Source organism: Thamnophis sirtalis, unplaced genomic scaffold (assembly GCF_051295495.1).
Source record: "Thamnophis sirtalis isolate CommonGarterSnake01/CBP01778 unplaced genomic scaffold, rThaSir2_p1.2 scaffold_6, whole genome shotgun sequence".
NCBI classification, from domain to species: domain Eukaryota; kingdom Metazoa; phylum Chordata; class Lepidosauria; order Squamata; family Natricidae; genus Thamnophis; species Thamnophis sirtalis.
Window position 1 is genome coordinate 1,256,372 of NW_028261386.1, and position 23,715 is coordinate 1,280,086.

A 23,715-nucleotide genomic window follows, 5' to 3' on the forward strand; every position below is an offset into this window, starting at 1 on the left:
AGACGAGACATTAGTTATGAGAAGGTGAATCAACTTATGTTCTTTGGTTTGGGTAATAAAATAAAACTTATTGAGAGGTCTGTCAAGACTCTCTCCCGCAAAGTCATGGAAGATAGGTGTTCCAAAAAGCATCCTTGATCTTTCATTCCATAACTTAGAAAGGAAAGAATGCTGGTTATCTCCCAGAGACGGTCACCTCCCCTCCCCCAGATATAGCTTGCTGAAGGGAATTAATTAATTAAGGAAGGTCCATCTAGCGCATCTAGGGCTATCAAATTCAATTTCATTGAGGGACTACCAGGGCTGTCGTTAACCTCAGAGGGGCCGGGATGTGTGTGGCTGACTGGGTGGGTGTGGCCATCTTGACACCACTCACTGGGCATGGCTGACTGGGTGGGCGTGGCTAGCTTGACACCACTCATTGGGTGTGGCTGACTGGGTGGCCGTGGCTAGCTTGACACCACTCATTGGGCGTGGCTGACTGGGTCGGCATGGCCAGCTTGACACCACTCATTAAGCATGGCTGATGGTGGGCGTGGCCAGCTTGCCACCACTCACTGAGCATGGCTGACTGAGTGGGCGTGGCTAGCTTGACACCACTCACTGGACAGGGCTGACTGAGTGGGCGTAGTCAGCTTGACACCACTCAGTGGGCGTGGCTGCTGGGTGGGCATGGCCAACTTGATGCCACTTCCTAAACTGCTAGCATGTTTCTTCTTCACACTGGCGCCTTACATTTTCCAATACGGCCCCCACGGGCCGGATCCAGCCTTATGTTTGACACCCTTGATCTAGCGGGACCAAGAAGAAGGCCTTTCTCTGTGGTAGCTCCCTCCTTCTGGAACATCATCCCTACAAAAGTAAGATTAAGCCCCACTTCAACAAGGTCCTGGTTTTGCCAATGGGCCTGGTGACCCCAGAGTGGGATGGAGCCCATCAAAATGGCTTGTTTGTTTGCTGGGGCCAGGGGAGTGGAGTGGAGGTTTGTTTTATTATTAGTTTATATTAGGTTGATATTGTTGTAAGCTGCCTGGAGTCACTGAGAGTGAGCTGCATGGAAATATAAATTTGAATGAATGAATAGCATTTATTGTTAACTATCTCCCAATGCTAGCTTCAGAATACTTCAGCTATCCAGAGGTATCAGATTTTTTTCAAACCATAATTTAAAACACAGTGATTTAGTTTATCTATAAGGGTAAAGGTTCCCCTTGCACATGTGTGCTAGTCATTCCCGACTCTATGGGGCGGTGCTCATCTCCGTTTCAAAGCCGAAGAGCCAGCGTTACCCGAAGACGTTTCCGTGGTCATGTGGCAGGCATGACTAAATGCCAAAGGCTCACGGAACACTGTTCCCACCAAAGGTGGCCCCTATTTTTCTACTTGCATTTTTTACGTGCTTTCGAACTGCTAGGTTGGCAGAAGGTGGGACAAGGAACGGGAGCTCACTCTGTTACGTGGTGCTAAGGATTCGAACTGCTGAGTTGCCGACCTTTCTGATTGACAAGCTCAGCATCTTAGCCACTGAGCCACAGTGTCTCTTTTAGTTTACCTATAGCGGGTAAATGGGTATATCTGTAGAGTATGTTAGACCAAAAATACATCAGGCCACATTAATTCATCGGTTGACATTCATTCCAGGCTTCCCAATTCTAATACAGCTGGAGATGGTTTCACCAGTTCAAAGAAATCAGGGGGACAACATAACACCTTTTCCCATTATTCCCCATTGGGAAAGGACCAAATGTGATGCTCTTCGTGTTCTCTGAGCTTGGTTGTTTTCTTGCAGACATTTCATTACCTTCCTACGTAACATCATCAGTGCTAGAAGGGAATGGGGTTTGCTCTCAGTGAAGCAGTAGAAGTGATGGGCCAGTGCCTGGAGGCTGTCAGGGTCTGGATGGGAACGAACAAGCTTGCACTCAATCCCGACAAGACCGAATGGCTATTGATGTTCCCTCCCAAAGATTGGCTAATTATTCCATCTCTCAGTCTGGGAGGTGAAATTATACGCCCCTCAGAGAGGGTTCGCAATTTGGGAGTCCTCCTGGATCCACAGCTGACTTTACATCACCAGTTATCGGCTGTGACCAGGGGGGTCTTTGCCCAGGTTCGCCTGGTGCACCAATTGCAACCCTATCTGGACCGGGAGGCACTTCAAATAGTCACTCACGCCCTCGTGACCTCAAGACTGGACTACTGTAATGCACTTTACATGGGGCTGCCCTTGAAAAGTGTTCGAAGACTTCAGCTAGTCCAGAATGCAGCCGCGCGAGCGATTGTGGGTTCACCTAGGTACACCCACGTTACACCTATCCTCCGCGAGCTGCACTGGCTGCCCATTGGACTCCGGACTCGCTTCAAGGTGCTAGTTGTTACTTATAAAGCCCTACATGGCATCGGACCTGGGTACCTGAGAGACCGCCTCCTGCCAATTACCTCCCAAAGACCAATTCGATCGCACAGGCTTGGCCTTCTCCGGGTTCCATCTGCCAGCCAATGCCGGCTGGCAACCCCCCGGGGGAGAGCCTTCTCTGTTGCTGCTCCGGCCCTCTGGAACGAGCTCCCCATGGAGATCTGGACCCTTACTACCCTCCCGGCCTTCCGTAAAGCTACTAAGTCCTGGCTGTTCCGGCAGGCTGGGGGCTGTTAAAGCACCCAGCCCCGTCTTAATTTTGACTATTGTGGATTTTAAAATTGTTTGTATTGTCTTATTTATTCCCTCCCCTGTTTATTGTGAGCCGCCCGGAGTCCTTCGGGAGTGGGCGGCATACAAAACCAATAAACTCAAACTCAAACTCAACTCTCAGTCTATGCACAGTAGCTTGCCCTGCCTGGATTGGTGGGGACTTGGTTTTCTTACTAGTTCCTTGTGTAGGGTCCTGTTTTCTGCTCGATTTATTTATCCAAAATCTCAACCTGGGCTACAAAAAAAAGTTGCTTGTGCTAAATAAGAGGATGAGGCATGTGGATTCTTTTATTCCAAGACAAGGGTTTTGTGTGGAGAAGAAATACTTCTTTCGCTCCATTCCAATAATGTCATTTTTTTGCATATTTTGTTCTCAGGTTGCTATCCTTGTCCAGGGCCCAATATGAACCCCATAGCTCTAGGAAGTCGGTGGCTGGCCTATGCGGAAAACAAGGTAAGGAATACGTTCAAATTTTGTTACTGATTTAAATCTGGCCCTTTTCCTTTCCTTTCCTTTCCTTTCCTTTCCTTTCCTTTCCTTTCCTTTTTTTCCCTTTCCTTTCCTTTCCTTTTCTTTCCTTTTTTTTTTGCTCTTCTCCCCTTTCCTCTTTTTTCTCTTCCCTTTGCTTCCCTCCCTTCCCTTCCCTCCCTTCCCTTCCTCTCCTCCCTCTCTCTCTCTCACACACACACACGCACGCACGCACACACACACACACACAGACAGATGTGGTAGAAAAAGAACATGTGTAAGGATGGTTGACTTCCAAATATCCTCTTGATGTTTTTATTATGAGGACTGTAGTTTACTTTCCTTGCCATACATCAGGGCGGTGTAATCTGAAGTCCCAGCGCTTCAGGGGCCTCCAAAAACGTGGACGGCATCCCCCTAATGGGAAGGAAAGACTTCCCAGAAGTAGGTTTGAGAAATTCATGAATCACAACTCTACAAAACTATTAATAGCTGCTTGGATTGATAAAAGAGAGAGAGAAATATTTGTTCCAGTTGCTTTCCTGCCTCTGTTTGCTTGTATGGGCTCATTTGCTGGCACCATCTCCTGCCTTGCTCTGGACAATCTGGCTGGAGGAAAGAATGCAGCAATAAACAGGACTTTCTTACACACACACACACACACACACACACACACAGAGAGAGAGAGAGAGAGAGAGAGAGAGAGAGAGAGAGAGAGAGAGAGAGAGAGAGCAATAGCAATAGCAGTAGACTTATATACCGCTTCATAGGGCTTTCAGGCCTCTCTAAGCGGTTTACAGAGAGTCAGCATATTGCCCCCAACAATCTGGGTCCTCATTTTACCCACCTCGGAAGGATGGAAGGCTGAGTCAACCCTGAGCCGGTGAGATTTGAACCGCTGAACTGCTGATCTAGCAGTAGCCTGCAGTGCTGCATTTAACCACTGCGCCACCTTGGCTCAGTGGGAATGAAAGAGAAAATGAAAAACAGAGAATGAAAAACAGAGAGAGAATGAGAGAGAATGAAAGACAGAATGAAAGAGAATGAATGAAAGATAATGAGAGAGAATGAATGAAAGAGAGAGAGAATGAAAGAGAATGACAGAGAGAAAGAGAATGAAAGGCAGAATGAAAGAATGAAAGAGAGAATGAGAGAGAAAGAATGAAAGAGAGAGAGAATAAAAGAGAATGACAGAGAGAGAGAATGAAAGACAGAATGAAAGAGAATGAATGAGAGATAATGAGAGAGAAAGAATGAAAGAGAGAGAGAATGAAAGAGAATGACAGAGAGAGAGAGAGAGCATGAAAGACAGAATAAAAGAGAATGAATGAGAGATAATGAGAGAGGATGAATGAAAGAGAGAGAGAATGAAAGAGAATGACAGAGAGAGAGAATGAAAGGCAGAATGAAAGAGAATGAATGAGAGAGAATGAGAGAGAAAGAATGAAAGAGAGAGAGAATGAAAGAGAGAATGAAAGAGAATGACTGAGAGAGAGTGTCAGGGCAGCCTCCTTCAGTAACCAAGAAAGAAACCACTCAACTCCATTTTTGCAGAATTAAGAGTACCTTTACTGGTTATGAGTAGATAGCAGCTAAGCTAAGCAAGATCTGAGGCAAAAGCGTGCATAATCATACATATCAATATGTGACCCAACTCCCTCCCCCTGGTAACCCCATCCCATAGTCCAATCCGCACAACCCTCAGGTGTCATGTGGGTTCCATCTTCAAAAAGCATCACCATGTTGGTATGCCGGACAGTTGGTCTTGGCGGGTGAATCCACTATCTGCAGCATGCGCAGTAGATGGTGAGAAAAAAACTCCCTTTTTACAATCACTCCTGTACTTAAAACTTCCCCTCCCAAATACCATGCCTCCCCCTCCCCGTTTCAATGGCAGCCGAAAGCAAGTAGCGAAGCAGAGGCTGACAGAGAGAATGAAAGACAGAGAATGAAAGAGAATGAGAGAGAGAGAATGAAGGAGAGAATGAAAGAGAGAATGAATGAGAGAGAGAGAATGAGAATTAAAGAGAATGAAAGAGAGGAGAAGGAAAGAGAGAATGAAAGACAGAGAGAATGAAAGAGGGAGGATGATATAATAATATTTTATTAAGATGCTAATTGTAGAGGCAGGATTGAAGGTACCCTTGAGTAGCTGGTCTTGCTATAATCCAAGTCCTCGACTTACCACCACAATTGAGCTGCAAACTGCATTGCTAAAAGCAAGACAGTTGTTAAGTGAATTAGGCCCCATTTTACAACCATCCTCACCACAGGTATTAAGTGACTCACCACAGCTTTTAAGTTAGGAAACAGTTCTTAAGTGAATTCGGCTTCCTCGTTGACTTTGCTTGCTAGAAGGTCGCTAAACGTGATCACGTGACCCTGAGTCACCTCAACCGTCATACGTACCTGCCAGTTGCCAGCATCTGAACTTTTGGTCACGTGACCATGGGGATGCTGCAATAGTCGTGAGAAAAAGGATCCATAAGTCACTTTCTTCAGTGCTGTTGTAACTTTGAACAGTCACTAAAAGAACTGTTGTAAGTCGAGGACTGCTTGTAACGAGGTGGAAGGAGAATCCCAGGCCCAGAAGAGTCCGCTGTCGATTGGTCTGCTGTTGATTGGTCTGCTGTTGATTGGTCTGCTGTTGATTGGTTGAATTGACCTAATGCAAACGCTTCCTTCTTGCAGCTGATTCGTTGCCATCAGTCCCGGGGCGGAGCTTGTGGCGATAACATTCAGTCCTACACAGCCACAGTCATCAGCGCAGCCAAAGTGAGTCTATCAGTAGCCATTTCCGTGGCCGACATGACAATGTACTTTTATTTATTTATTTAAAAGTCGTTTTTATTCTGACTTTCATTTCAGGGTTGTTGTACAGGTAGATCTCGACTTACAACCCCAGTGAAACCCAAAAATTTGTTGTTAAGTGAGACATTTACTTAGCTTTGCTCCATTTTACGACATTTCTCTCCACAGTTGTTAAGGGAATCGCCGCAGTTGATAAGTGTGTGACCCGGTTGTTAAGCGAATCCGGCTTCCCCATTGACTCTGCTTGTCAGAAGGTTGCAAAAGGGGATCACGTGACACAGCAACGGTCATAAAGAGGAACCTGTAGCCAAGCATCTCAGTTTTGATCACATGACTGTGAGGGTGCTGGAAAGGTTACAACTGTGAAAAACGGTGTTAAGTCTCTTTTTTCAGGGCCGGTCACTAAATGAATTGCTGTAAGTCGAGGACTACCTGTATAGCCAAAAGCATTTATTTCAGTTGTATAACTCCCCTTTCCTCAAAAGAGAGACAGGCCAAAATAAGAAAACGGCAGGTTTCGTAACAATAAAATAAAGAATTCAACAGTAAACAATTTATCTTAACAGTTAAACTTGACAAACCAATTACAACGACATTAAAAAGACATTTTCACCTGGAAAAAAAAATGTGTAGGAACTTAAATGTAACCGGGCTTTTTATAAAACAGGAACATAATTTCTACCTAATCCAACATTCACTCCCAAAATGGTTATCCAGAAAACCCACAGGCACGATAGGAGCCCAGCACCGACAGAGCTGGTGGTCAGGAATGATCAAGGCTGAAACAACATCTGGAGGGCCACCATTTTGACATAAATATAAATGTGAATGAAGAAATATATATTTTCACAGCATGAGGGCACATGCCTTTTTAAAAAAAAATCATGTCTCTGACTATGGAAATCCTATGGAAAACATCTGGGTAAGATTAAAGAGTAAAAAATGGTACCTTTGTGGGCATCAGCTGCAAGCCACCTACCCAGATAGAAGACGTGGACGATGGCTGTTAAAATCCTAGCACCAATACAGGTAGTCCTTGACTTACGACCACAATGGAGCCCAAAATGTATGTTACTAAGCAAGGCCATGGTTAAGTGAGTTTTGCCCTATTTTATCACCTTTTTCTTGCCACAGTTGTTAAGTGAATCACGGCAGCTTTTAAGTTAGTAACATGGTTGTTGAGTGAATCTGGCTTTCCCATTGATTTTGCTTGACAGAAGGTGTGATCACAGGACTCCAGGGACACTGCAACGGTTATAAATACGAGTCAGTTGCCAAGCAGCCGAATTTTGATCACATGACCAAGATCATAAACGTGTGAAAACGTTCATTAGTCACTTTTTCAGTGCTGTTATAACTTCGATTTCAGAGTCGGTTTAATGTCAGTGTTCCATGTAATGCACCCATAGAAAGCCGAACTCAGAGGCAGGTAAATTCCTCAAAGAACAAATTTATTGGATAGATCATTTTGGCACAACTGGTGAAAACCGACTCTGAAAGTTCCCATGGTTTTCACCTAATTAAAAAGTGAAAGTCTTCCCCCTTTTCCCCAAGTCATCAGTCATATAGTTCAATCAAGGTGCTGGCCAGTTGCTTGGTTACTTCGCTCCTCCTCTTCCAGCCACCTGTTGGAATGACCTTGGTTCCTTCAGGAAAACCTTTTGTTTCGACTGCAAAACCCCAGTTAACTATTCCCCCCCACCCCACCTAGTGGCAACCCTGAAGCCTAAAAGATGGCCTCAGCCAGGTTTCCCGTCAGGATTGACATTGAACAGTCACTAAATGAATGGTTGTAAGTCTTGGATTGCTTGTGTTCGAAGGACTAGAACTCACAGTCTCCCAGTTTTGAGGATGCACCCAATAGGCTCTCACCATTGCCTTCCTTGGCAGCAGCTTTTTCTTCTTCTCTTCAAGGCCATTTCCTCTTTCCCTCTACAGTCTGGTAGGAAAGTATGACACATAGATCCATAATTCAGGAATTCTGTGCTGGCGTTGGCCTTCTGTCGGGTACCTTTTGGTGGATTTTTGAACTGAGTCAAAGGTTAGATTGGGTGACAGTCCCTTCCAGCTCATACGTTCTAAATTTATATCTGTAAATTCAGTTAAACGCGAGAAACATTGTCATTTAACTGCAAAATTGCATCCCCTCCTGGGTTTCTGAAGCCGTGCTTATTATAACTTCATCACTTTCTCACTTTCTGGGAGAAGACATGGTGGTTTGCAAGAAAGGAATTGGACATTCGAAGTTTTCAATTGGTGGGATTTGACCGGCTTCTTCAAAACAACCCACAGAAAAAGGCAGAGAGAATGTGCCTTAGAATAAACAAGCAACAGTTTGAAAAGTGGGGAAAATGTGTATCCCATAATGATGACTATGGATGCCAACCAATCTTGTGTTAAATGTGTGGAAAAATCACAGGTTTTGTATCGGTCAAGACAAATATGGATCAGTGTGTGTATTTCAGGAGGGAGGGAGTACGGGACTGTATCACACAATTTGTTTTGTCATGTCCGTCCGTCCGTCCATCCATCCATCCATCCATCCATCCATCCATCTATCTATCTACCTACCTATCTATCTATCTATGGGCCAATCACCAGAGGACTGTGGGTTCTAGTTCTGTCAGGCATAAAAGCCAGCTGGGTGACTTTGGGCCAATGGCTAGGAGACTATGAGCTCTAGTTCTGTTTTAGGCATGAAAGCCAGCTGGGTGATTTGGGGCCAATCGCCAGGAGGCTGTGAGTTCTAGTCCCAGCTAAAGCCTGAAAGCAGGCGACCTTAGTCCAAGTCACTCTCAGCTCTACTCACTTCACATTGTTGTTGTGGGGAAAATAGTTGGAGGGAGGAGTATTGTCTGTGTTCTCCTTTGCCATAATGTGAGGAAGTTTTCTTTAGCCACTGAAGGAGTCAACAGTACAGGCGACCCACAACTTAGGACCACAATTGAGCCCAAGGTTTAGGTTGCTGTGAGAAATGTGTTAAGTGAGTTTTGCCTCATTTTACGACTTTCCTTGCCACATTTGTTAAGCGAAACAAGGCATTTGTTAAATTAGTAACATGGTTGTTAAGTGAATCTGGCTTCCCCGTTGATTTTGCTTGTCAGAAGGTCACAAGAGGGAATCACGTGACCCCGGGAGAGTCATAAATCTGAGTCAGTTGTCAAGCATCCGAATGTAAATCACTTGAGCGTGAGGCTGTTGCAATGCTCATAAGTCTGAAAAACAGTCATAAGCCACTTTTTTCAGTGTCGTTGTAACTTTCAGTGGTCACTAAGTGAACTGTTGTAAGTCGAGGACTACCTGTAGGTGCCGGTTTTCAAGAAAAGATTGGACAACCATTTATCCGGGATAATATAAAACATCCCGCAGGGGGTTGGACTAGAAGACCTCCAAGGTCCCTTCCAGCCCTATGAGTGTAACAAAAAATAAGGCTGATATTCAGGATTTTCACAGCTCCCCCCCCAACCCCCCCCTAAAGAATGTACTTTTAACATGCCAGACACAAATTTAAAGCCCTGAACTTCTTCACGCACAGTAACACTGATACTTAGAATAGAATAGCAGAGTTGGAAGGGACCTTGGAGGTCTTCTAGTCCAGTGTTTTTCAACCACTGTGCCGCGGCACACTAGTGTGCCGTGACATAGTGTAAGGTGTGCCGTGGGGAAATTACTTTATATATAGTCAATATAGGCACAGAGTTAAATTTTTTTAACATTTTCTAATGGTGGTGTGCCTCGTGATTTTTTTCATGAAAAAAGTGTGCCTTTGCACAAAAAAGGTTGAAAAACACTGTTCTAGTCCAACCCCCTGCCTAGGCAGGAAACCCTATACCATTTCAGACAAATGGCTATCCAGCATCTTCTTAAAGACTTCCAGTGTTGGGGCATTCACAACTTCTGGAGGCAACTTCTGTTCCACTGATTAATTGTTCTCACTGTCAGGAAATTTCTCCTCAGTTCTAAGTTGCTTCTCTCCTTGATTAAGTTTCCACCCATTGCTTCTTGTCCTGCCCTCAGGTGCCTTGGAGAATAGTTTGACTCCCTCTTCTTTGTGGCAGCCCCTGAGATATTGGAAGTGCTATCATGTCTCCCCTGGTCCTTCTTTTCATTAAACTAGACATGCCCAGTTCTTGCAACCGTTCTTCATATGTTTGAGCCTCCAGTCCCCCAATCCTCTTTGTTCCTCTTCTGTGCACTCTTTCTAGAGTCTCCGCATCTTTTTCACATCGTGGAGATCAAAACTAGATGAAGTATAAAAATCTCTCTCCTGCTTTGTGTCCTCTTGAATTTGGACCAGGCTGGAGTTGTGAGCAGCATAATCTGGACAAAGAAAATGAGGGGACTGGAGGCTAAACCAAATGTAGAACAGTTGTGGGTATGTCTAGTTTAATGAAAAGAAGGACCCGGGGAGACATGATAGCAGTCTTCCAATATCTCGGGGGTTTCCACAAAGAAGAGGGAGTCAAACTATTCTCCAAGGCACCTGAAGGCAGGACAAGAAGCAATGGGTGGAAACTGATCAAGGAGATCAACCGTTCTTCATAGGTTTTAGTCTCCAGTCCCCTAATCCTCTTTCTTGCTCTTCTCTGCACTCTTTCTAGAGTCTCCACATCTTTTTGACATAGTGGTGACCAAAACTGAATGCAGTATTCCAAAGGTGGCCAAGTGTGTACTTTTTCCATTATTATTACTATTATTATTTGAGTCCTTTAAGTCCCAAAGTGGCACAAGTCACTTTTAAAACAACCTTAAGGCAAAAAAGGAGGCATCTGTTTTCTCTTGTTACCTGATAACTCCGTAATGAGCCCTAACAGCTTATGTGAGAGCAAGGCCATTAGCACTAATGGACGGAGAAGACAGCTGATATGGCATGGGAAAGGTTAAAAGATTACCGAAGGAAAAATTCACAAATATGCTTAGCGCAGAAAGGAAGGGGAGCCGCATGGCGGTTTCAGGCTTGATATTTACAGACTAATGGATTGGGTCAAATTGGAATCAGCTTTTCTGATGTCTTTTTTTTTTGCCTTCCTGTTCTGCTGCAGGGCAGGGCGGTCACTGGTGGTTATTGCTTAGATAAGCACCCTGCCTTTTATTTTCTGAAACCTCGGCAGTTGTTCCCTCCTGCTGTGGCCAGGTTGGCTTACCTTGCGTGTGGGTCTGAGTGGGCATCTCAGAAGGACCACGAAACCACGACATCTGGACAACCGTTTAGTGGCTAGAGTCGTAGAGGGAACCCTCAGATAGGGTTCGCAACTTGGGAGTCCTCCTGGACCCACAGCTGACTTTCGACCACATATAGCCTCCCTGGTTGCGTCCGCTGAGTCCCGTCCAGCCGCCCTGTTTAGGATAACCCGCTCCCTGTTGAACAAAAGGGAGGCGGGGGAACCCTTGCAGGGCAGAGCTGAAGAATATGCCCAATTCTTAGCGGACAAAATTGCTCGGTTTCGGACGGACTTGGACTCCACACCTGCAGTTCCAGCCGAGACTCAGAGGGACCAAGTTCAACAGCTCTGGGTTGAGTTTCAGGAGGTTACCCCCGGGGATGTGGACAAGGCCATGAGAGCTGTGAGTTCCTCCACCTGTGCTTTGGATCCGTGTCCCTCATGGCTGGTTTCTAACTGCAGTGAGGTGACACGAGGCTGGATCCAGGCGGTTGTAACCGCCTCCCTTCGGGAGGGGAACTTCCCCGCCGCACTGAAGGCGGCGGTGGTGAGACCCCTCCTGAAGAAGTCATCCCTTGATCCAGCTGTCCTTAATAACTACCGCCCGGTCTCCAACCTCCCCTTTCTGGGGAAGGTTGTTGAGAAGGTGGTGGCCTTCCAGCTCCAACGGTCCTTGGAGGAAGCAGACTATCTAGACCCCTTCCAGTCAGGCTTCAGACCCGGTTACAGCACTGAAACCGCCTTGGTCGCATTGATGGATGATCTCTGGAGAGCCAGAGATGAAGGACATCCCTCCATCCTGGTCCTCCTTGACCTCTCAGCGGCTTTCGATACCATCGACCATGGTATCCTTCTGCGAAGACTGCGGGAGGTGGGAGTGGGAGGCACCGTGTTACGGTGGTTCTCCTCCTACCTCTCGGACAGGTCGCAGTCGGTGTTAGTAGGAGGGCAGAGATCGTCCCCAAGGCCCCTAAAATATGGGGTGCCGCAGGGTTCGGTCTTATCCCCCCTACTATTTAACATTTACATGAAACCGCTGGGAGAGATCATCCGTAGGCACGGGATTAGATACCATCAATATGCGGACGATACTCAATTGTATCTGTCCGCCCCGTGCCAAATCAATGAAGCGGTTGACGTAATGGACCGGGGACTCGAAGCCGTCATGGACTGGATGAGGATTAACAAGCTTGTGCTCAACCCAGAAAAGACCGAGTGGCTGTTGTGTTTTCCTCCCAAAAATTCGGCCATTAATCCAACACTCAGGCTGGGGGGTCAAATTCTACACCCCTCAGAGAGGGTTCGCAACTTGGGAGTCCTCCTGGATCCACAGCTGTCATTCGACCATCATATAGCGGCTGTGACCAGGGGGGCATTCGCCCAGGTACGCCTGGTGCGCCAGTTGCGACCCTACCTGAACCGGGAGGCTCTCACAACAGTCACTCGGGCCCTCGTGATCTCTAGGCTGGAATACTGCAATGTGCTCTACATGGGGCTGCCCTTGAGGAACATCCGGCGACTTCAGCTAGTACAGAACGCAGCCGCGCGAGTGATCGCGGGTGCACCCCGATTCACCCGCATTACACCTATCCTCCGCGAGCTGCGCTGGCTACCTGTCGATCTCCGGATGCGCTTCAAGGTGCTATTGACCACCCATAAAGCCCTACATGGCAGTGGATCTGGATACTTGAGAGACCGCCTTCTGCCAATTACCTCCCTACGGCCTATAAGATCTCATAGGTTGGGCCTCCTCCGCATCCCATCGGCCAGCCAATGTCGGCTGGCAACCACAAGGAGGAGGGCCTTCTCAGTAGCGGCCCCGACCCTTTGGAACGAACTCCCCGTAGAGATCCGTACCCTCACCACCGTCCAGGCCTTCCGCACAGCCTTGAAGAACTGGCTCGCCCGTCAGGCCTGGGGATAAGGACCATTACCCCGCCCGAATGTCGTATGCATGTTGCGTATTATTTTATTATGTGTTGTTGTCTTAGTATTGTATTGTATTGTATTCCCCTCTCCCTGGTTTCTGTGAGCCGCCCTGAGTCCCCTCAGGGAAAAGGGCGGCCTACAAATAAAATCAATTCAAATTCAAATTCAATTCAAATTCGACCATCATTTGTCGGCTGTGACCAGGGGGGCATTTGCCCAGGTTCGCCTGGTGCGCCAGTTGCGACCCTACCTGAACCGGGAGGCTCTCACAACAGTCACTCGTGCCCTTGTGACCTCTAGGCTGGAATACTGCAACGTGCTCTACATGGGGCTGCCCTTGAAGAGCATCCGGCGACTTCAGCTAGTACAGAATGCGGCCGCGCGAATGATTGTGGGTGCACCTCGGTTCGCCCACATAACACCTATCCTCCGCGAGCTGCGCTGGCTACCTGTTGATCTCCGGGTGCGCTTCAAGGTGCTACTTACCACCCATAAAGCCCTTCATGGTAGTGGATCTGGGTACTTGAGAGACCGCCTCTTGCCAATTACCTCCTTGCGACCTATTAGATCACACAGATTAGGCCTCCTCCGAGTTCCATCCGCCAGTCAGTGTCGACTGGCAACTACACGGAGGAGAGCCTTTTCAGTAGTAGCTCCGACCCTTTGGAACGATCTCCCCGTGGAGATTCGTACCCTCACCACCCTCCAGACCTTCCGCACAGCCCTCAAGATCTGGCTATCCCGTCAGGCCTGGGGTTAAAGATTATAATCCGTCCCCTCCCGAATGATGAATGAATGTTGCTTTTATTTTTAATTACGTACTGTTTTTATATGTCATTGTGTGTACTCCCTTCCCTATACGTTGTAAGCCGCCCTGAGTCCCCTCAGGGAAAAGGGCGGCCTATAAATAAATTTATCTACATCTACATCTAGTTAGATGAAAAGAAGGACTAGGGGAGACATGATAGCAGTCTTCCAATATCTGTGGGGCTGCCCCAAAGAAGAGGGAGTCAAGCTATTCTCCAAAGCACCCGAGGGCAGGACAAGAAGCAATGAATGGAAACTAATCAAGGAGGAAATGTTGGGCTCAGTTGTGGACATGTCGAGAACGACATGTATAGATTTGTGATGTTGTTAGTTGTGAAGTCATGTCCAACCCATTGCAACTCCATGGACCATGTTCCTCCAGGCCTTCCTGTCCTCTACCATCCTCTGGAGTCCATTTAAGCTCACACTGACTGCTTCGGTGACTCCATCCAGCCACCTCCTTCTCTGTCGTCCCCTTCTTCTTTTGCCCTCAGTCATTCCCAGCATGAGGCTCTTCTCCAGGGAGTCCTTCCTTTTCATTAGGTGGCCAAAGTCTTTGAGTTTCCTCTTCAGGATCTGGTCAGGGTGGATATCCTCTAGGACTGACAGGTTGGATGGCCTTGCAGTCCAAGGGACTCATAGGAGTTTTCTCCGGCACCAGAGTTCAAAGGCCTCAGATGTATAGTTGAGGATATAAGGCAGGAATTCATGAGGATCTTTTATTTGTGGGCTGTATTAATTATCCAAGTGAGTTCAGGTGATCTTTACAGCCCTCAGTAGACTCGTTCATGGAGCTGATTAACACTTTCTGTTTACCTTTTTACTCTGATTTTATATAAATATAAAAGAACTCTTAAATAGCTTTGGGTCAGGCCAATAACCACAATCTGAACACACTGACTTGAATTACTGCACTTCAGGCAAATCTATATTTGCTCCATCTTTAGTAAGTTCTGATCTGCCAACTATGCTGCTTAGCTCAATGTGGTTAAGAAATGGCAGTTCTTAATTGCTTGCTGGAATTGGTCCTAATTGTGCCGTATTCAAATCTGAAGCCCGAATTAAAAGGTTTACCAGTAAGTTGATCCAGGGCAGTTTTCATGGATTAAAGGAGAGAGCAACCTACTTTTGAACAACTCAATTAAGTAAGCGAATAGAATAGAGTGTAGAGTACAATAGAGCAGAGCAGAACAGAACAGAACAGAATAACGGAGTTGGAAGGCATCTTGGAGGTCTTCTTATCCAACCCCCTGTTTAGGCATTTGTTTGTATATTACTGCTATCTTCGTTTGCATTCATGCCAGTATCATTAAGAATATAACAGAAGGTACAGGAAGTCCTCGCTTTACGATCACAATTTGAGCCCGAAATTTCTGTTGTTTAATGAGACATTTGTTAAGTGATTTTTGCCCCATTTTATGACCTTCTTTGCCACAATTAGGGGTGACATGATAGCAGTCTTCCAATATCTCAGGGGCTGCCCCAAAGAAGAGGGAGTCAAGCTATTCTCCAAGGTACCTGAAGGCAGGACAAGAATCAACGGATGGAAACTAATCAAGGAGAGAAGCAGCCTAGAACTAAAGAGAAATTTCCTGACAGTGGGAACAATTAGTCAGTGGAACAACTTGCCTCCAGAAGTTGTGATTGCTCCAACACTAGAAGTTTTGAAGAAGAGGTTGGATAACCATTTGTCTGAAGTGGTGTAGGGTTTCCTGCCTGAGTAGGGGGTTGGACTAGAAGATCTCCAAGGTCCCTTCCAACTCTGTTATTCTATTCTATTCTATTCTATTCTATTCTATTCTATTCTAGTTTTTAACTGAATCACTGCAGTAGATAAGTTAGTAACCCTCGTTAAGTGAATCTGGCTTCCCCATTGACTTCACTTGTCAGAAGGTCGCAAAAGGGGATCTCATGACCCCAGGGACACTGCAACTGTCATAAATATGAAGCAGTTGCCAAACACCTGAATTTTGATCACGGATCATGTGATCATTTCAGGGAGATGCTGAAAAAGTCGTAACTGTGAAAAATGGCCCTTTGTCACCGTTTCAGTGCCGTTTTGAATGGCTGTTAAATGAACTGTTGTAAGTCGAGAACTACCTGTCTTGTAAGGGACAGCCCCATCACCTCTTTTAAAGTCTGAATCTGCCCAAATTTTCTCATAGTATTGGTTGCTTCAGTTAAATGTTCTGGCTGCCAAGCTACTGTATATTTGTGGCTGCTATAAATACTATGAAATCAATGTAAAGAAATGGATAATTTAAATTTCAGATAATTCCAAAACGGCATCTATCTAATAACTTTGACAGTGGAAGCAAGCATGTTTAAATGGAATCAATTGCTCTTAGCCCATTTGATTTATATATTTCATTTTCGACAAATACATGAAGGTCAGGCCGGTTCAAAGAGTACCACAGGCAATTGAAATATGATCACACTACAATAACCATGATAACAAACCTTCATTTCATGTCAAGAGGAATCTGACAGTTCAAGAATTAACAGCATCGTTGAAAAGCTATCAAAAGTTTGCAGAGTATAAAACATTCCCCTAGATCAGTTGACATGATCCCCAAACAATCAATAATATATAATTATTGCACAGTTGTTAAGTGAATCACTGCAGCTGTTAAGTTAGCAACACAGCTGTTAAGTGAATCTGACTTCCCCGTTGACTTTCGTTGTGTGTTAGAAGGTCACAAGAGGTGATCACATGACCCCCGGGATACATCGTTAATATAAGCCAGTTGCCAAGCATCTGAATTTTGAACACATGACCAAGGACTCCTTGTGTTCTCTCTCTCTCTCTCTCCCCCCCCCCCCCTTATTTGCACAGCTTCCCTGAATGGCATGTTGTATGTAGATCCATGAACAGAATATTTGGAAAACATTGAGCATCTGTAGGAAAAGAGATAGATAGATAGATAGATAGATAGATAGATAGATAGATAGATAGATAGATAGATAGATAGATAGATAGATAGATGATAGATAGATGATAGATAGATAGATGATAGATAGAGAGATAGAGAGATAGAGATAGAGATATAGGTCTCTAGTTATTCGGGTTTTCTCCCGCGTAAAATTGGAGGTGTCTTGGCGACGTTTCGACATTGCTCCTGGAAGCACCAAGCCTGAAGATGACGAATGAGACTTTGTCAAAACGTCACCAAGACACCTCCAATTTTACACGGGAGAAAACCCGAATAACTAGAGACCTACATGCTAACACCCGCGAAAACCTCAGAAAACATATATATGTATAGATATATGTATGTGTGTGTGTGTGTGTGTGTATGTATGTGTGTATATGTATGTATGTATGTATGTGTGTGTGTGTGTGTATATGTGTATATATATATATATATATATATATATATATATATATACATACATACATACATACATACATACATACATACATACTATATATATATATATATATATATATATATATATATATATATATATATATATATATATATATATATATATATATATATATATATATATATATATATATATATATATATATATTTTAAAGTCACAACCCCTGGTATGCCCAAATATGGGAGGAAGTTCACTGCTTCCATTCTCTGTCCATCGGCTCGTCATAAGAGACCATCCAGACAGAAACCCAATATTTTTACTGTTGCCTTTGTTACATTTGTGTTGTATTTGTGCTGATAAAATCCCAGTAAGGGTATGGCTAGCTGATGAGAGCTAAATAGTTTGAAATAGATCTATACTAGTCTCCCTTTATTTATTTATCAGCACAAATACAACGTATGTATGTATGTATGTATGTATGTATGTATGTATGTATGTATGTATGTATATGTAATCCTTGAAATACAACTGTAATGGAGCCGGGCCATTAGGGTCGCATATTGCTATGGCTATACGTGAAGCATCTCACTTAATGATCTCTCCCATCCCTGCTTTAAGAAGATGTTGGATAGCCATTTGTCTGAAACGGTATAAGGTTTCCTGCCTAGGCAGGGGGTTGGACTAGAAGACCTCCAAGGTCCCTTCCAACTCTTATTCTGTTAAGGCTAAAACATATGAAGAATGGTTGCAGGAACTGGGTACGTCTAGTTTAATAAAAAGAAGAACTAGGGGAGACATGATAGCAGTCTTCCAATATCTCAGGGTTTGCCACAAAGAAGAGGGAGTCAAACTATTCTCCAAAGCACCTGAGGGTAGGACAAGGAGCAATGGGTGGAAACTAATCAAGGAGAGAAACAGCTTAGAACTGAGGAGAAATTTCCTGACAGTTAGAACAATGAATCAGTGGAACAGAAGTTGCCTCCAGAAGTTGTGAATGCCCCAACACTGGAAGTCTTTAAGAAGATGTTGGATAACCATTTGTGTGAAACGGTATAGGGTTTCCAGTCTAGGCAGGGGGGTGGACCAGAAGACCTCCAAGGTCCCTTCCAACTCTGCTATTGTATTGTATTGTCTTGCTCTTCCTAACTAAATTGTTAAACAAATGTGTTGTTAAGTGAAACACAGGATATCTCAAATGGGAGAAACCCTAGCACAGGATAGCTTTATCACGTGGCCATGTACAGTTATTCCAGATGTGGGCGGCAATATTGACAGCTACCAGAATGCAATTCGACTGCTGGAAACATGGCAACTGCTGGTCTCAAAGGCACTTTTTCAAAGGGCAACTGGACTTTGTTTTTGCTTGAAGAGGTTTCACTTCTCATCCAAGAAGCTTCAGTTCTGGCTGAATAGTGGAGTCTGGAAGGATTTATATTCTTGTATTTCGATAGGCCTCTGGTCGTTAGCACTCTTTTGGGGAGTCACTGAAGCCACTTTTGAGGTTGATCTGTGCCCTTGGAGTCACAATCAGATGACTGAAAGGGATATAAATCGTTTTACCATTCAGTCTGAGCTGAAGGAAGCTTCTTGGATTAGAAGGGAAACCTCTTCAAGCAGAAACGAAGTCCAGTTGCCTTTTGAAAAAGCCCCTTTGGGATAAACCATCACCTGGATGACTGAGAACCCCTGGACACATATGGTGACTGCTTCCAGAATCAAACCACGGGCCACGCAACAAAGGAACCCATTCCAACAGCCAAGTTGCAAGGATAATGCAATTTTGGCCATTTGTAGCCAAGGCTCCCCCCCCCCTTTCGTCACTGTGTGAGTTGCACAGCTGAAAACTCCAGTGAAAGAAATAAGAAAACGAAATTAGGTTCCCGAGTGCCCTTTGGTGGGCTTGTTATGCCTCCGGTAACAACACATCTCATATCTACATAAATAAATCAAACAGAGCTTTTTCTAACCTGCTGTTTGGTTATATTATCCCTCTATGCAAAATTTGTGTTTATAAGGCAGTTCATCTCCCGTTGCCTGCAGAATTGTACCTCCTTAAAATGACAAGATCTTTGTTTAATCACTCGGGGGTGACAAAATGGTGATTAATGACTGGTATAAAAAAATTATGGCATGTGTGGTATGCATATGTGCTGCGACATCTGGGAAAACCCGAATTTGAAAGCTTCTCGGTTTCCTCCACCCAGTTGAAAGTTCAAGATCTTGTCCCCACACCCACAAGTCCATCACATGGTCCAATCTCCCACTGCCATACTGGCAGTTCCACCCATCCAGTTCCGGTCAGATGCAGAGGTGCAAAGCAAAGAATGACCTTGGCTTTTGAGAAAGAATGTTGTTGTGGCTACATATCATCTAACTCCGTACAATTCCCCCCTCCCATTTTCTCACAATAGAAAATACATAGCAGAATAATAGAAAGTGTTGCAGGTCAAACATCCAAAGGAAAAGATAGCTGCAGGCCTGACAGAGGTATTCTGAAATATCGTATACTCCCCCTAAATGTAACTTTCCTTGGATGTTCCATTAAAGCAAGGGGGGGGGCAACCCTGAAGGCTTGTGGACTTCATTTCCCAGAATTCCCCAGCCAGCTGCTGTCGGGGGCTATTGTGGGTGGTATCGTATTTTTCAGAGTATAAGATGCAAGTTTTTCCCTCACAAAAAAGGGTGAAAATCTGGGTGCTTCTTTTACACCGAATACAGCATTTTTGGCTTCCCGAAACCCCGCCCCCTTTGCCAAAATGGCCATGCGTAGCCTTTAGGAGGCTTCCAGAGTGCTCCCAAAGCCTTACATGGAGATGAATGGACCTGAGGTGTCTCAGATGACTTCAGAATGCTCCTCTACACGCCTCTGCAGTGAAAGGAAACAATTCCCGGTTTGTTTTTGTGCGGTACCTCCTGTTTATTTCGGAGAGATACGCCATCCTTTCTATTTCTGAACAGCTTCCTGTGCCTTGAATAGGGGCCTGATAAACAATATTCATATTTAAAGCATAACAGTGGAGATGCCGAAGCCAGCTGGGGTTGGTTCAACCCTTGGCAAAATTTGGCTCTTCACGAAGAACTGGGAATGGACTTCTAGAAAGTGGCAGGTTGGTTCAAGAGGGGGTGCTCCGGTGTAGAGAGACCCCGAACAGCTCCTCAATTAGTTAAGCGTTGGACACAAGGCAATTCTTCTCCATTAAGTGCGATGAAGCAGGAAGACTGGGCCTAAGGCTACACTATTGAACCTATCAGAGAAGCCTTAGAGAAGCCATCACAGCTATCTTGTCAGTTTAAGTCAGGAGTCTCCAAAGTTGGCAACTTTAATAAACCCATTCCACTGATGAACCTCCAGTGATGGAGCACCTACAACCTCTGGAGGCAATTTGCTAATTCTGGAGAACTGGTTAATGGTTCTAACCATCAGTCCCAAAAGTGCTATTTTTCACGAGGCAACTGGACTTCCTGGCATTTCTTTGAAGATGTTTCACTTCTCCTCCAAGAAGCTTCTTCAGCTCTGATTGAATGGTGGGGAATGGAAGGATTTATACTCCTTGCTGACAGAACTGGTCATTTGCGTCTTTTTAGAGAGCTGTTGAGGCCACTTGGAGGTTTAACTGTATGCTCAGTAGTCTACTTAGGTGACCCCGAGGACAGAGATAAACCTCCAAGTGGCCTCAAGGACTCCCTAAAAAGGATGCAACTGACCAGCTGCCCCCAAGGAGTATAAATCCTTCCATTCCCCACCATCCTGCCAGAGGTGCCTCATGAAAAACTACCTTTGGGACAACCAAGATATGGATGACTGAGAATCTCCATAGACTTCTAACTATCGGGAAATTTCTCCTTGCCTAGGCAGGAAAATCTGCACCACTTCAGACAAACGGTTATCCGATCTCTTTTTAAAAACTTCCAGTGTTGGAGCATTCACAAGTTCTGGAGGCAAGTTGTTCCACTGGTTAGTTGTCCTCACTGTTAGGAAATTTCTCCTTAATTCCAGGTTGTTTCTCTCCTTGATCAGTTTCCATCCATTGTTTCTTGTTCTGCCCTCAGGTGCCTTGGAGAATAGCTTGACTCCCTCTTCTTTGGGGCAACCCCTGAGATATTGGAAGACTGCTATCCTGTCTCCCCTAGTCCTTCTTTTCATTAAACTAGACATACCCACAACTGTTCTTCATTTGGTTTAGCCTCCAGTCCCCTCATTTTCTTTGTCCAGATTTATGCTGCTCACAACTCCAGCCTGCTCCAAATTCAAGAGAACAGAAAGCAGGAGAGAGATTTTTATACTGCATCCAGTTTTGATCTCCACGATGTAGAAAAGATGTGGAGACTCTAGAAAGAGTGCACAGAAGAGGAACAAAGAGGATTGGGGGACTGGAGGCTAAAACATAAGAACGGTTGCAGGAACTGAGTTTGTCCAGTTTAATGAAAAGAAGGACTAAGGGAGACATGATAGCAGTCTTCCCATATTTCAGGGGTGCCACAAAGAAGAGGGAGTCAAGCTATTCTCCAAGGCACCTGAGGGCAGAACAAGAAGCAATGGGTGGAAACTAATCAAGGAGAGAAGCAACCTGGAATTAAGGAGAAATTTCCTGACAGTCAGAACAATGAATCAGTGGAACAGAAGTTGCCTCCAGAAGTTGTGAATGCCCCAAAACTGGAAGTCTTTAAGAACATGTTGGAGAGCCATTTGTCTGAAGTGGTGTAGGGTTTCCTGCCTAAGCAGGGGGTTGGACTAGAAGACCTCCAAGGTCCCTTCCAACTCTGCTATTCTATTCTAAGTATCAGTGTTACTGTGTGTGAAGAGGTTCAGGGGTTTAAATTTGTGTCTGGCATGTTAAAAGTACATTCTTTAGGGGTTTTTTTTGGGGGGGGGAGCTGTGAAAATCCCGAATATCAGCCTTATTTTTCATTACACTCATAGGGCTGGAAGGGACCTTGGAGGTCTTCTAGTCCAACCCCCTCCGGGAAGCTTTATATTATCCCGGATAAACGGTTGTCCAATCTTTTCTTGATAAACATTTGTCTGAAGTGGTGTAGGGCTTCCTGCCTAAGCAGGCGGTTGGACTAGAAGACCTCCAAGGTCCCTTCCTCTTATTCTACTCTATTTTTCTGATGATCCGGCCCATCGGCTGAGAAAAACGAAGTGCACTTGTCGGATGTGGTTTGTGTGTGTGTGTGTGTGTGTGTTTTCCTGAGAAGCTGACCGTGTGCCAGTTGTTTAAGGATTCTATTTCTTCCACTTCTGGGGAGAGTTTAAAAGGGCGGGGGGGGGGGTGGAGTGGGAAGGACAGAACCCAAAGGAGAGGATGTGTCTATTGCTAAGAGATGTTAAAAACCCAGCGACTTCTCCTTTGACAGAGGTTTGGCTGGCTCCGACAACGTTTTTTGTTCTATCTCTCTCCCTCTCCCCCCCCCTCTCTCCCTCCCTCCCTCCCTCTCTTTAAGTGGTAGCATCTCCATTAGCATTAATGGGGTAAGTACATCAAGCGAGGCATCTCGGAGGTTTAATCAGGCTTCCTGGCTGGATCGGTGCCGTCAATACCGAATGGCGCCTGGTTCTGTTGGCTCGGCCGAGGCTTTTCCTGACAACACACCAGCCTGAGTTCTTGTGCGTCAGTCATTTCCCCATGAATAATTAAAGGCAAATGCTCGGCTGCTAATTGATGAACACTAATGTGTTTTCTAATCACTGCAGTTTGAGGTTTTAGCACTAAACAAGGCGGTTGCCATCGATTTGTGGATTCGGCTGCAGCCCAAGGATCTGGTGTCCATCTCTTCCCCCCCCCCCCCCCCCCGCCCTCCGCCACCTCACCAACCTTCTGATCTGAACAGGGAGCTTTGTTGGATGCTACCCACTATGCAGGCAGTCCTCGACTGAGGACCACAGCGGAGGCCCCAAAACTGACGTTGCTAAGTGAGAGGTTTGGTTAAGTGAGTTTTGCCCTGTTTTACGACTTTTCTTGCCACGTTTGCCAAGTGAATCACTGCGGCTCTTCTTTGTGGTAACCTTTCAAATACTGGAAGGTAATAGCAATAGCAATAGCAGTTAGACTTATATACCGCTTCATAGGGCTTTCAGCCCTCTCTAAGCGGTTTACAGAGTCAGCATATCACCCCCAACAACAATCCGAGTCCTCATTTTACCCACCTAGGAAGGATGGAAGGCTGAGTCAACCTTGAGCCGGTGAGATTTGAACCGCCGAACTGCAGATAACAGTCAGCTGAAGTGGCTGCAGTACAGCACTCTAACCACTGCGCCACCTTGGCTCAAGGTGCTATCATGTCACCCCTGGTCCTTCTTTTCATTAAACTAGACATCCCCAATTCCTGCAACTTAAAAAAAAATGTTTTAGTCTCCAGTCCCCTAATTATTTTTGTTGCTCTTTCTTTAGAAACCCAAATCCTGCAACCGTTCTTCATATGCTTTAGACTCCAGGCCTTTAATCGTCATAATATACTTAATGCTCTTTCCTTTTCCTATTTTCCCCCCTAACAACAATCTGTGATGTGATTGGGCT

The 23,715-nt window shown here is 45.2% G+C and overlaps 1 protein-coding gene across 7 annotated transcripts in view; it reads left to right on the forward strand.

Annotated features, from left to right (window-relative positions):
- Positions 1-23,715, forward strand: part of BCAS3 (BCAS3 microtubule associated cell migration factor) — a 686,211-nt gene that overhangs the window by 102,604 nt on the left and 559,892 nt on the right. For all 7 annotated transcript variants that reach the window (XR_015696858.1, XM_087717092.1, XM_087717090.1 and 4 more), the window contains exons 10-11: positions 3,067-3,143; positions 5,850-5,933. Coding sequence is in view for 6 of the 7 variants with exons in the window: in XM_087717092.1 (XP_087573218.1) it covers positions 3,067-3,143; positions 5,850-5,933 (161 nt within the window). In the remaining variant the exon portion in view is untranslated. The remainder of the gene's footprint in view (positions 1-3,066; positions 3,144-5,849; positions 5,934-23,715) is intronic.